The sequence below is a fragment of the Dysidea avara genome, chromosome 10 (assembly GCF_963678975.1).
Source record: "Dysidea avara chromosome 10, odDysAvar1.4, whole genome shotgun sequence".
NCBI classification, from domain to species: domain Eukaryota; kingdom Metazoa; phylum Porifera; class Demospongiae; order Dictyoceratida; family Dysideidae; genus Dysidea; species Dysidea avara.
In genome coordinates, this window is record NC_089281.1 from 8,251,196 (window position 1) to 8,266,441 (window position 15,246).

At 39.1% G+C, this 15,246-nt stretch overlaps 1 protein-coding gene and 1 long non-coding RNA gene across 2 annotated transcripts; one reads left to right on the plus strand and one right to left on the minus strand.

The window, feature by feature from the left end:
- Position 1: 1 nt before the first annotated feature.
- LOC136236502 (presenilin-associated rhomboid-like protein, mitochondrial) lies at positions 2–1,738 on the minus strand. The gene is made up of 10 exons (XM_066026662.1): positions 1,444–1,738; positions 1,112–1,195; positions 1,007–1,055; positions 861–956; positions 712–813; positions 621–665; positions 504–574; positions 351–452; positions 198–295; positions 2–141 (listed from the first exon to the last, which is right to left on the minus strand). The coding sequence occupies exons 1-10, from the start codon at positions 1,612–1,614 to the stop codon at positions 63–65; spliced, it is 897 nt and encodes a 298-aa protein (XP_065882734.1). The 5' UTR covers positions 1,615–1,738; the 3' UTR covers positions 2–62.
- On the plus strand, positions 1,728–7,122 carry LOC136236505 (uncharacterized). Its single transcript, XR_010692147.1, has 3 exons — positions 1,728–1,876; positions 1,935–2,801; positions 6,651–7,122. It is a non-coding gene; the product is annotated as an uncharacterized lncRNA (long non-coding RNA).
- Positions 7,123–15,246: the final 8,124 nt, after the last annotated feature.

Sequence of the window (15,246 nt, forward strand, 5' to 3'; positions counted from 1 at the left end):
TCCGGCTTCCGGTTTATTGGTATCCGGTGATATTTTAGTTACAATTGAAATTAATAATTTAGCTATCTAGATGGTGGCAGAAGTTTTTTAATCATCCTTTTCAGTTTTACAACCTCTGCACTGAACACTTGGTCATATAAACTGTAGAAAAAAAAGCATTTATAAGTGTCAAAAAAAAAATTTTTTTGAAGACATACAGAGCAAAAAGCACTCCGCCTAAATGTGCAGCATGATCGAATACTTTCCATCCTCTAATCAAACCAACCAAATCCAGTGTGATGACTCCACCAAGTGCCTAAAAATACAATAGCCATATAGAGTAGTTTCAAATGTGTGAAACTCAATCTCACCCATACTGCTGGTATTGGCACAAACGGCAAAAAGATCAGGTACACACTAGCATCAGGTGAATGAGCTATTACTGCAGTTATTACACCCATTATTGCACCTGACTGACAGAATGTGTGATTTCAAACTTTGTTATTTGAAACCATATCACTCACGGCTCCTCTGGATGGGATAAAATCTTTCCTTAACAGTGCATTATAGTGGCTCATTAGAGATGAAAACACACCTACATACACAAGGTGAGAACCATTTATGTTTGCCTTCATTCTCACCTGCTGATATGAAAAATGGTACTGCATTGTCACTACCAACAATTTCTGTAACAAAAATGAGGATTATTTAGCCAAAACAGAAGATGTGTACTTTCAAACGCAGGCATGAAGCTCCATAGCACAAACATATTGATGCTGATATGCCAAAACTCATAATGACTGAAGCAAGAAAGTAACATCGATATCACAGGCCCTACAAAAGGGGAAAAATTGAAAGCAACACATCATATACAAACATACTTCCATCAGGAACTGACTGAAAGTACCACGCCATCGACCGTTGCATTGGAGGAAACCGCCACATACAAAACACCATAGTGTTGACCAAAAGAATTCCTTGAGGAGTTGAAATACAGTGAAATCAGAGTGAATTAATTTAATCATACCACAAAATATTTTCTCCTTGCCCGCCACATGGTCCCACCATCTCCATGCCTGACATGAAGAAGATATTGGTATGGCTACACACTATGTGCACAATAATTGATCACCTTTATAAGAGTGTCGCTATGTCGCACCCACTCCCTACCACGCCAGTAGCATACATAACTTAGACAGAATGAACCGGTACACACCTTTAAATGATGATGTCATAATTGTATTAACAAAATTACTTATTAAAAAACATGATAGTGAGAATACAATGCAATGTGTAGTAGGAGTAATTTGAAAGACCACAGAAATCTGTCAAGAAAGATAATTACTCAGGCACAAACATGAGGTAAAGGTTGCTATATAAATATTGCTTCTCTAAGGGTTCTAATAGAATTCCTAGTTATGTACACAGCCTTTTATGCCAGTAGAGTTTAATACACAAACATACCATTGTGGTAAAAGCCAATGGCTTTACATAAAGATCTAGCTTGTCTTTGATGTTCCGGGCTCTTGATGTGTAAGGTCTGTAAGTGACATTTAAAAATCTGCTAGCTTTTCTAAAGCTGAGCCCTTGACAAAGAACGCCAGATCTGCTACAGAACTTGAGCACTGTTATCATCTTATTATCAAAGATTTCCACATAATTCTTTCTTAGCAGTTTTGTATATTTACTGTACACCTAGCCCTGCATGCCCCGCGTGTTATCTAAACGTTCTAATTAAAACACACCAATTCTATTAGATGCACAGTTTAGTTACTTGGTGGTGTAGGTTACATGTGCTGTCTTTGTTATTGCTGTATGCTACATTGAGTGGAGAACGTCTTATCGTGAACCAGTGGGGTTGGGTACAGTCACTCGCTATCGGTATCCTATTATCTAGGTGAGGTCACCAGTGTAGCACGTGATGGTGTAGTGTGGTAACCATATTAAACCTCTAGGATACTAAACTCCTTATATAAATACACTTCCTTATGTGGTTTTATACAAGCTATGAGAACATCACATCATATCACCTCTATTGGCAGTTGTGCTTATAAGTAGCTATCAAAGTAGATGTTTATAGGTCAAGTACAGACTCCATGTACAGATGCTTTGAGGTCACTTACAGTTGATGGTAATTAAAGCAGCTAGTGGATATTTCAAATAACTACCCAAGTAAATTTTGGAAAGTCAGTTGTCTTGAACTATGATCCCTGTTGATGGACTAGGGTACATGATCCCAAACCTGACCATAAACTTTAGTACCAGTGAGTTTGCTACTTGAGTAATAGGTAGTCATCAATGGCAAGAATATGCTGGCACATTATTCTATATATGGCTTGTTTGGAAGAAAGCAGTAGCTGGTTAACCAAAAATTTGACTTATGCATCCGTAGCTTGGTTATGAAAGAATCTTTGCTGTAGAACTTTCTGAGACATGTTCCCAAATATGGATTACCTTTGCCATCACCTCCAGCTCTGGCTGTCAAGTTCTGGTTAGGTGGATAACACAAGCAACTGAACAATTTACCAGAATCAAGGCAACGTTTGGAGTAGTCCAGATTGATATTAGATGATATTGGATGACTAGCTGATGACCTGTCATGCTACAACCCCACAAACACATTATAGTTGACATCAACAACGATCAGAACAGTTTGCATCAAACAATGACTGGATGTCCATATTCCACTCACTGTTAACAAAGATGTGAACTTCAGATGGCTCCACAATCACTCAGTGGTAAAAGCATGCTCTGCCCACCTCATGGATATGTTCAACATAATTGATACTTGTCCTGCTGATGAGGCATCTGGACAGTGAGAAGTAAGAATGGGGGTACACCAAGGGTAGGTTTCCTGGGGTTTGTAAAAGTTTAGTTTCTTAAGTTTTCAATTAGAGAATTTGTATAGCTATAAATTATATTTTGCATTTAGATTTCCACTGACACTGAACTACCCTTTTATAGAAAATAATATGGAATCATGAATATAGTAAAATTTGAACCATTTTTATGCTTGAAATATGTCAGCACTGTACCCCCAGGCCCCCACAAATGTGACTCACTGCCAAATCGAACTATCATTGAAAAGTCCTGGCTATATTCATGCACACAAATTTTCTTTTGTCAAAAAGCACATACTAGTACACTGTATCACACAAAGTCACTACACAAATCAATTACATCCTTGGGGATTGGCAATATTAGCAGTGGCAACCTGGAGTTGCACTCACTTATGTAGTCCCTCCCACTATACCCTACAATAAATGATGCATTTGCTTGCTAGCTAGCCCAGTACACACTCTTGTCACAATTGTTCAACTTGGAGAAGTTTCTTCAAAGTATGGTAGCTAGTGTAATTGCAGGCATGGGCAAAATGCCAGCAGCTTGCATTAAACTATTCAAACAGATATATATCCTGATAAAGCAATCTAATCCAAAACAGCCAAGCTGTAAAAAAAAAGTGCGGCCCTGAGAAAGGCTATGGTGAAAAAAGATGTGAAATCCAAGGTGGCGGCCAAGAAATGGCTGTGATGGTAGGTTAATGGTAAAAATTTTAATAACGACAATTCAGGTGAATTTTGTGCCAAGACCAAGTGGCACCAAATTCACCTGAATTGTTGTTATTAAAATTTTTACCATTAGCCTACCATCACAGCCATTTCTTGGCCGCCACCTTGGATTTCACATCTTTTTTCACCATAGCCTTTCTCAGGGCCGCACTTTTTTTTTACAGCTTGGCTGTTTTGGATTAGATTTCACTTCTTTTTGTATTTGTATACCCCAAAGCCGGCCATAAAGCCGGCCTATGGCCGGCTTTAGGGCTTTTTAACCTGTCATTTTTTCTTTACTACAGGAAGAAGAAAAGATGAAGCAGGGTGATTTCTTTGTAGCTAACCTCTCTGCAAGGTGATCCTTCTGGCTGATCTCTCTACCGGATGACTTGTTTGTAGCTGAACTCTCTACAGGGTGATTTGTTTGTAGCTGAACTCTCTACAAGGTAACTTCTTCTAGCTGATCTTTCTACAAGGTGATTTGTCTGTAGCTGAATTCTCTACAGGGCAATTTGTTTGCTGCTGAACTCTCTACATGGTAGTTTCTTTGTAGCTGAACTCTCTACAATGTAACTTCTTCTAGCTGAACTCTCTACAGGGTGACTTGTTTCTAGCTGAACTCTCTACAGGGTGATTTGTTTGTAGCTGAACTCTCTACAAGGTAACTTCTTCTAGCTGAACTTTCTACAGGGTGATTTGTTTGTAGCTGAATTGTCTACAGGGCAATTTGTTTGCAGTTGAACTCTGTACATGGTAGTTTCTTTGTAGCTGAACTCTCTATAATGTAACTTCTTCTAGCTGAACTCTCTACAGGGTGACTTGTTTCTAGCTGATCTCTCTACAATGTAACTTCTTCTAGCTGAACTCTCTAGAGGGTGACTTGTTTGTAGCTGAACCCTCTACAGGGTGATTTGTTTGTAGCTGAACTTTCTACAAGGTAACTTCTTCTAGCTGATCTTTCTGCAAGGTGATTTGTCTGTAGCTGAATTCTCTACAGGGCAATTTGTTTGCTGCTGAACTCTCTACATGGTAGTTTCTTTGTGGCTGAACTCTCTACAATGTAACTTCTTCTAGCTGAACTCTCTACTGGTGACTTGTTTCTAGCTGATCTCTCTACAGGGTGACTTGTTTCTAGCTGAACTCTCTACAGGGTGATTTCTTTGTAGCTGAACTCTCTACAATGTAACTTCTTCTAGCTGATCTCTCTACAGGGTGACTTGTTTCTAGCTGATCTCTCTACAGGGTGACTTGTTTCTAGCTGAACTCTCTACAGGGTGATTTCTTTGTAGCTGAACTCTCTACAATGTAACTTCTTCTAGCTGATCTCTCTACAGGGTGATTTGTTTGTAGCTGAACTCTCTACAAGGTAACTTCTTCTAGCTGATCTTTCTACAAGGTGATTTGTCTGTAGCTGAATTCTCTACAGGGAAATTTGTTTGCTGCTGAACTCTGTACATGGTAGTTTCTTTGTAGCTGAACTTTCTACAATGTAATTTCTTCTAGCTGAACTCTCTACAGGATGACCTGTTTGTAGCTGAACTCTCTACAGGGTGATTTGTTTGTAGCTGAACTCTCTACAAGGTAACTTCTTCTAGATGATCTTTCTACAGGCTGATTTGTTTGTAGCTGAATTCTCTACAGGGCAATTTGTTTGCAGTTGAACTCTGTACATGGTAGTTTCTTTGTAGCTGAACTCTCTACAATGTAACTTTTTCTAGCTGAACTCTCTACAGGGTGACTTGTTTCTAGCTGATCTCTCTACAATGTAACTTCTTCTAGCTGAACTCTCTAGAGGGTGACTTGTTTGTAGCTGAACCCTCTACAGGGTGATTTGTTTGCAGCTGAACTCTCTACAATGTAGCTGAACTCTCTACAGGGTGACTTGTTCCTAGCTGAACTATCTACAGGATGACTTGTTTCTAACTGAACTCTCTACAGTGTGATCTGTTCATAGCGGAACTTTCTACTGGGTGATTTGTTTGCAGCTAAACTCTTTGCATGATTGTTTCTTTGTAACTGAACTCTCTACAAGGTAACTTCTTCTAGCTGATCTCTCTACAGGGCAATTTGTTTGTAGCTGAATTCTCTACAGGGTGATTTATTTGAGCTGAACTCTCTACATGATGGCTTCTTTGTAGCTGAACTCTCTATTAGGTACCTTCTTCTAGCTGATCTGACTACAGGGAGACTTGTTTGTAGTTGAATTCCCTACAGAATAACTTGCAATGTAATATAACTGAGTAAATTATACATGCAGCTGAATGCTTTATTAGGGTGACTGTTCTATTAGAGTATCTCGATCTCGCATTTGCTGCACGTAGTTGCCTTTCGAATCATAACTCAGTGATTTGTAATGCGATTCTTCTGTACTACTGCAAGAACTTTCTATGATGATTATTCCAGCTACATACTGATTTTCAGCTCGTTGCTCTAAGCGGTTTGCCTGGTAGACACGAAAACTAATAGTTTTTTTATTCATAAAAATCGATCGCGTAATTTTGACACAGGTTGGGTTTTGTGTCATATCTCCATGGTCTTTATCCCGATTCCTTTCAAACCACAAAAAGGCACTCCTACGATGGTTGCTCCATCTACATATCAATTTTCAACTGATTCTTCCAAGGCGTTTACCCTGTAGGCGTGACAGACCTTCGACCTTATTTTACGCAAATAATCGGTCATAACTCCGTAAATGTTCATCGGATTCCTACCAAAGTTGGTACGGAGATCCGCCTTAATGAGCCCTTTAAGTGTGCCAAATTTCAGCCCAATCCGAATACGCATTCGTGTTTTATGGCGAATTTTGCGAAGTGTGCGAAATGAAGAAGAAGAAATTAAAACGAAATTTTGTTCGCTCGTATCTCGGAACTGGCTGGAGCGATTTTCTTCAAATTTGGTATGTAGACTCCCCTAACTGGGCGGCACGTCTCTAGCAAATTTGGTTCCAATCGGATAAGGAATCACAGAGCTACATAGGTGTGAAAATTGCGTTTTCTTTCTTCCTGTTAATATACTGACGGTGTGGCGCGCCTGCTTCTTGGGCCGCACGACACACTATCGTGTGTCTTGATTACTTGAGTGATTATGGAAAAGTTAGTCAACTACAATAATTTTCCATAGATCAAGATGACATGGAGGAATTACCTATAGACTACTCTAACAAAGCAGTCACCTGTGGACTATATACTCTGATACTGTAGACTACTCTAATAGAGCAGTCACTTATTTCACATAATCGAATAGAACTACATGTGTGCAAATTTATTACACAGAAAATCTCTGAAACAGTATTTGATCACCCACTTCAAAGTGATCTTGGGACTTCTACTAAGCTTGATGATAAACCCACACCAGGCCATCAGAAACAACAATTTGACGAGTAATGGGACTTAAACAGAGAGATTTCCTAGGAAGTTGAAGATTAGTAATGTCATATGCATTTGTGAAGAGACATTAGGTAATACTCATTAAACAAAAGATGGCAATGTACTACCTCATCTGGTTTTGATAATGATATATGATTCTGTTCTAGCAGATGTCCATCCATTAGATGTCTTATTAATTTTACTCCACTGCTGTGACAATTTTCTGACCCAGGATTTGTTATCAAAATTTTCTACCTGCAATTCCAAACAGCTATTTATTTGCAGGTAGCCTTGTAGATTACTCTAATAGAGCACTCACTTATTTGTAAATCATCACAAACTATTTGATTGCTTATAGTGACTGTTCTATTAGAATTGACTGCTCTATTAGAGTAGTTTATTAGAGATCTGAAAATAAGTGACTGCTCTATTAGAGTAGTCTATTGAAGACTTGCAGAAAAAACTGACTATTCTATTAGAGTAATTTATGGATGCATGAACGTATGGAGAATTGGAATGATAAAACTTTAGTGAACTAAACATGAAGGTAAACAATTTACCCCGGCTGCTCTATTAGAGTAGTTTGTCATTGCTAAACTCCTCATCACATAGTTTGTCATTGTGAGAAGTAGTTTATGGGTAGCCTGCAAATAAGTACATGATGCCTTATTACTGTATGTGACTGCTCTATTATAGCTAGTAGCTGTTTTATCAGAAATCCTCCTTTTAAATTTTAGCTCTGCCACTGTATTTCAGTAACATTGCACCTATAAGCATGCTTGCAAGCTAATAACCTACCTCCCTTGATCAGCTCTTGGATATAGCCATCCCTTGCTTATCTGTGTAAATACATTTGGGAAGTTGGTTACCAAATACATTTTCCATTGATTATATTTGTCAGGTTCATTTTAATATGAATGAAGCAAATATTGCCAAACGTAAAGGATTTTTTTGCTTAGTCTCTCTACTAAATAGCTAATATTGTGATCAACTGCTGAGATCACTCTCTCAGAGGGTCTAATTTTCAAAATTCTGATGGGGGCATGCCCCAGATCCCCATAATGCATACTTCAGCATGTTAGTGTGCACACTAAGGTATGCTCACTATGCAACTTAGCTATACAGTGTTACATACTGGCATCACCAAAGCTTGTCTATGCCTTTGCATGGTTTGTGCATTGGATTTACTTCAACTGTAAAAGTTGAAAATCCAATCTCAGTGTGACTAAAATGTCAAAATTTCTGGAAACAATTTTCAGTGACCTCCTTTGAAAAATTCTAGATCTACCACTGTTTTCTTCTGCTATAGTTTTCCTGGTTTGGTGGTGAAGATGTCCTCCTTCCATGCCAGTTAAACAGTATCAAAATAAATTACATGGCAAGTGGGAAAAGCTATACAATGGATATTGCACTTATGGTGCAGTACTGTTAAACCTCAGTCTGATGCTGCACCACACCTCTGTAATAACACCTTGATAATTCAACATCCTTACTAATCTGACACAATTTAATTTTTAACACCAACGAACATTGGATAATAGACATTTCACTGAATTAACAGTTCTGAATTCAACATGAACAAGTGTCTTAAGACTTGTTGCACCAACATGTGGAATTTGTTTGTCTGTCCGTTATCCATCTAACTCCTGAATCATACATACCACCAATTGACCTGAACTTAGTGCATATCACTTGCCATCAAACTGAATTTATTAATAGCATGTTCTGTTGTGGAGTAGCCGCTCTGCTTCAATTTTGGTTTATGACATCTATTATATAAAACAAAGAAGCATCTCTGCAGTCAATCATTGGGCTGAAGCCATGCTGTACAGCACCAAAAACCACAAGTTCGTAAACAGGTTTTACACTGAGAGCTACATTTGACCTTTAGATGCATTGAAAGTTCAGTAACAAAGGTTATATGCTATTAAGTTAAACTTATTGTACGTAGTAAGAATCCATCCAGGGGCAGCTCCAGGGGGTTACTGAGATTTTCAGAAACTGGTCTAGTAAGATCAATGTACTGAGCAGTCACCCTAATAGAGCACTCACCCTAATACAACAGTCAAGCAAATTTTTAAATATAACAGAATTGATAATCTACTTAAATTGCTCTCACAATTGCTTTCACAATCAATCTCAGATGGTCTAACATTCCCAGGGAGCATACCCCTGACCCACTGGATTGACATATAATACCAGTGCTTATAATTCTCAAGTCAAGGTCTGAGCTACATGCATAAAATACCATATGTGACTGGGCCTGCAATAGCAGGGCATGTGGACACATGAAATTTGCCTTGTTTTTCAAACTTTCATGACTCAGAACTTTATGCCACCATCCTATGTCCAAGTAATTTTTTTCAGCAGATTTATTTAGCTATACAGAATGCTAATTTTGTATTTCATTGCTGAGATATGACCTGTTATGTGACGGGGTGTAGTTTGTGCCCACATGCCCTATTATCGCAGGCCCGGTCACATATGTGCATTCTTTGCCATAATAGTATGACTAAAAATTACCTCCAGATTCAATCTTGTAACTATTAATTTTCAAAAATTCATGCCTCCAGACTCCCCTAGCTGGAGTGCATGTACTTATATATACTAGAGTGCATGTATCATTCATAAGCACTGCAAGGTCTGCCTCACCTACTTAAAATTTCTAGCTATGCCCTAGTTAAGTATACTGATACTGGTAATAGCTACACAAGTAGATGAATCAAGCCTTTAAAACAGAGCAATGCACTTCATTGTATGTATAGGCACAGGAAGATTTGGAAAAATTCCATAACAAGACCAACTTTTATGCTAACACTGAATGTTCTATTAGAGTAGTTAGGTGACTGTTCTATTAGAGTATCTCGTGTACACCTCCAATGCTGATCCGGGTCCTTGTATAATCTTTAGCATAAATCCACTGATAATGCCTTGGAAAGATGTTTATAAGGTGGGTTTATGGGTATTTGTATTATTAGTGATCATATTATGCTAAGACAAAATTTCATTACAATCCTCAGCATATTGATCAAGTAAAGTGAATGGGGAGGGTGGGGGGTGGGGACTCCTCCTCAGCCCCCAAGGCCTCCCCTCCGGATCCACCCCTGAAACTCATGCGCATGCATTGATGTACTGATACTTGCATTGTGTGTACTATGTAAACCCTATATGTGACCCAATTCTGAGAAAACCAGTCATATCACCCATGTCAGCAGATTCGATTTTTCACCCAGGACACAAAGCTACATGAATAAACTATCTAATTACACAATCAAAATCAGCTAGACTTGAGTGGTCTGGTTTTGCTGGCTGCTTTTCCCAAGCTCAGCCTGGGGATGACTGTACAGCTCTGTGGTATTGAATAAGTACCTCTGCTGTGGATTTCCTTTCATTTTAGCCAATTTTGAGACCTCAATGGCCCAAAACTTGGCCTAATTCATCCCTACACCTTCCTTTTCAATTTTTGAACATCATCTTGCCCACCTTCCAGGTCCCCCCCACCCATTTTGCAGCTTGCTTGATACAGTCAACCAACTATCTAAAATGGCAAGAAACTTAGTTGTTGGCTACTTGCACAGTGGATGCTGTGGAAGGTAAGGAATTGGTGTAAAACGTGTGAAAATTTGGTACACATTGCTTCAACCATTGGCAAGCTACAACACACTAAATACTTAAAACCGGCATTTCTCGATACTTTTAAATAGGTGATAAGACCGTTTTTCCCAGACTGGGTCACATATAGTACACTCATGTACACCCACAAACACTCATATACACCCAGTATACAACTGATGCACACACATGTACACCCTTGTACACACTGTCATACACTCATTGTTATGTACAATGATGTGTTAGCGTGTACATTTGTACACATCAGTATAGACTTTTGGTGATGCCAGGGCCTAGCTACATAATAGTTTAGCTAGGTAATATAGGGAAGGCATACTTTAGCATGTGAAGCATGCCGATCTGGGGCATGCCCCCTTTGTCAGAAACTCTTTGAGAATTAGACCCTCTGAGATTAATGATTTCACAGTGTTATTTATTTGACTGTTGTATTAGGATGACTACTCTATTAAGGGCTTAATTCTGCTATCCAGGAATGTTTAAGCCTTACAACTCTTTGTGAGCTAGGTTGTGAATATTTGCTGTATTAGGGTGACTGCTTTATTAGAGTATCTCGATCTTGATGTTTGTTGGGTTCCCCTGCACATGAGTGTAAAAGGTGTATGTGATCATCAAGTACACCCATGTATGCCCTTGTACACCCATGTGCAGTAAACACACTGAAGTACACTCATGTATAATGTACATCCTTGTTCACTTAACGTACTCCCTTGTATGGACACTGACACTTGTACACAAATGCACCCTTTTACACTGATGTGTACAATTGCACATCGTTGTACAAAGGTGTGTACATGAGTGGACAGGGTTAATTGGTGCACTGTGCACTTAGATGTGTGTATCCACGTACAGGGGTGTACATCATTGTGTACATGTGTACATTTGTGTATGTGATTGTGCTTTGGGTGTACAAAAGATGCATATTGTGTGGGCCAGTATACAGGTGTGCATTTCACAGTACATCCATATGATATATGGTAGCCTGTCCCCTTATTGTTTATAACACAGGTAGCTTTGGCTTTGATTTGATTAGCAAATAATTTGCTGTTTGAATGACCAGTTGTACCAAAGGCTAGGTGCTCAACTGGTACCTGTTTAGTATGTTTCTGATTTCTGACAATTAAATTCAACAAATTAAACTCTACGGCCTTCGACAAATGCCTTCATGACATGAAGTGATACTGAATAATCTTAATGAGTACTCAAGTGCCAATTTTATTATCTGAATGCCAAAATGAGCACTCAAGTATTTGCAGTACAGTGGAGAGTTGATGAACATTTGATTATCCAAACACCAAAGTGACTACTTAATTAGTGTACTTTGTCAAAAAATATGTATGCTTTATAAGAGTAATTAAACAAAGCTCTGAATATAGATGTTTGATTTTACATACTTTTCAATTATACGAACACCTCTCCCCCATATTAGTGACTCTCCACTGTATTTGCCTCTTAAACAGACATTTCATAGGGCTATATATAATGTCAATTTTTGATGGATTGGCTAGTTGCCTTACCAGTTAGGCACTGGAGCAGGGGCGGATCCAGAGTTTGGAAAGAGGGGGGCACCTTGCTGAAAAAAGTTGAAGAAAAACAAAAAGGTCATGACAATACGAATAGCTATTTACCAAATATATTATATCACGTATGTTATGTAAAATCCTATTTATAACTTCATAGGTAAGCTACACTGCCTCATGAACATTGTGACTGCTTTATTAGAGTAATTGACTGCTCTATTAGAGTATCTTGATCTTGTATGCAATTTCTTGAAGGGGGGGGGGGGGGGGGGGCATTTGTCCCAAATGCCCCATCCTGGATCCGCCATTGTGGAGAGCACGCACGCACACAAACAGAGCCTGAATGATGTGTTTTCCCACAAGCCTATGTTAAGGTGCATGAGATTAAAAGTCACTTTTTTACGTTGTACCATATCATAGACAGTACAGCTACTCATAGTGCACCGAGGGGTCCGACACTCTTGAAATCTCGTACGTTTCGTCAGAAATCACATTTGAAATCACGAAATCACACACTCAAAAGAAATCACACACTCAAAAGAAATCACACTTTTGAAAACGAAAATCGTAAAACTCCGTATATTTCCGTAAATTACGGACGCATTGAATGACGCGATATTATTAATTGGAACATAACAGAAGTGATTTAAAGGCTTGAACCACTTGGTTCGGCTGCCAATCTCTTGAATTTTACAGCCCAAGCTGAGTCCACTAATGGTCAAAAGCTTCCATTACTGGAGCCACACGAGTGATCAGAGAATCTATCTCGGAATCTTTTAAGTGTTAACTAGCAATTTAGGCTCTATTCGCAGCCACAAGTGACAGTACATGACTGCATGGGTTAATGATGAAACGGGTAGGGCTGCAAACTATAAGCACACTTTTGCAAAGAAAGTAGTTTCCAGCATTATATTAGCTTCAGGGCAAATATGCAGCATTGTCTACTGAGAAAGCATGTATGTCAGTACTGGTTAGTAACTAGCTACTAGATGCAACTTTTCAAAGAATAGCTCACATAATATGATTCTGCTTATTCAGCTGACCCACTAAACACCTTTGCACAACTCGCAAGCAAACATTTTGTATAAAACAATCCCAGCATACACAATGAAGACCATGGATGATCAGTCGACTGTGTACTAGAGTGTTTCCTGCCACTGTGGTTGTTAGTCAATATGAAATGAGATCAGGTTTGTTAACAGAGCGTCATTCCAGTTTCCAATACCATTGTGAAGGAAGGGATGTGCATGTTACTGATGTTAGCAGAGATATTGTTCATGTCAACTTTCAGGTGCGATCTAATTTATTGTGTATTATCAAACTGGTATGTAGTACATACAAGTAGCTATCTTTCTGCATAAGTCAGCTTCATGCAGATTAAATCACATATTGTTCAGATGAGGTATACATTCTTATTTCTTGCTAATAGCTATTTATGAATACAATCATTGTGCTGTATAAGGTTTATGAGTTCTGCTAAATTTTGCAGGTATATTCATTGCTGTCAATTCATCATACTGGTTAGCATTATATTATCTGAAGAACTGATAACGCAGCTAACAGTGTGTATGATAACGGAGCTAACAGTGTATAACACATAAATTTTGCTGAGTGTATGAGAACACTTACTTAATCATTACTGATTGAGTCCAAGTCTATCTACCTACCAAAGATACTGTTTTAAAATTCATCATGACTCAGTGATAAAAGTGTAACTGAAATCATGTGGACGGTCCGACCCACGGGTGACACATAACCATGCATGTAATAGTACCCATGGCCAATTCCAATATACTTAATTAATTACATGCATCACCATCAGCTACTTTTATTATTATATTACTGGGCATGCCGATGTGCCAAGGAGTGAGTAATGTTCCAAGGAAAAAAAATTACACAAGATAACAACAGTACTGCTTAATTATATCTATCAGTAAAGGCAATGCCGGCTATACCATTTTTACTTTACAGCACAAGTATGTAGTAACTATATGCTTATGTTTTCTGACTCAATCACTGAAATTGGCAAATTATTCCAGTCAATGACAGCTCTTGGAAAGAAGGAATGCCAGTTCATGTAGCTATGTACCTGGATGAAGTGGTAAGGGTAGTGGTGTCTAGTTGAACATTGTGTGGCTAAGAGGATAATGGTATTGATAGGCCAGAGAAGTTGTGGATTGCCTCGTAAAAAAATCTCATTAAAATGCTAGCTATATAACCAGGCCAGTGCGGCATCCTTCATCCACGCCTATTATTTTTCACCCTTGTTAGAATATAGCTTATGCACGAAGTTCTGGGACGGCTTCTAGCATATTAAATCCAGTTTTAGACAGCCTTTTTACACTGTTAGCTTGCCTGTTAATCATCAGCACTACCGTACGACCACAACCACGAACCATCACCACTACTGGTGCCGCGACTGGTGCCTGGAACTCGGCCTGGAATCATCTCAGCCAGCCGGCTATGGCCCCAGCATCTTTGCTTCCCAACTAGACTCTAATGATAATATAACTTTTACCATCCAGTTTACTGATGACGAAGCCTCTGGACCTATTCTAGCTCCATGAGAGTCAACCATGGTGAAATCATGAAAATCATGAAATCAAAATTGAAATCACGAAATCACAACTGAAATCATGAAATCACAACTGAAATCATTGATTTCAGAGAAATCACTGTGATTTCGAAATCTCGTACGCCCTTCGAGAAAGTGGCGGACCCCCCGTAGTGCACCTATCAATGTCATGTGCCCCACCTACCCAGGTCAGGCAGTGAGAGGATTTGTCACTGTAAGTTGTCCACAGGGGTAGGAGTTTGTTTGCAATTCCCCACTTCTGCCCAACTTGGGGAGGTGGGATGTGACATTGATAGGTATCTATGGCACAATGTAAAAAGTGATTTTTTGGGCTGGTCCCCAGTAACTGTCAAGGCGAACGCCACATGATGACTTAGTCTCGCGTGGCCAGACCCTTTTTTCCTGCGGTCGATCGCGCGCCTTCTTGTAGCGCACTCGCCCTCGAGCGCACTAAAGCGCGCAGGGGGAAAAAAAGGGTCTGGCCACGCGAGACTAATGATGACTCGGACTAGGTCATTCGGAAAATACGCACAAACATTCGCACACAACAACAAACCCTGTAAAAATTACAAAATCACAATTACAAAAAATACGCGATGTTACATATAATTATAGTACTACAGTCG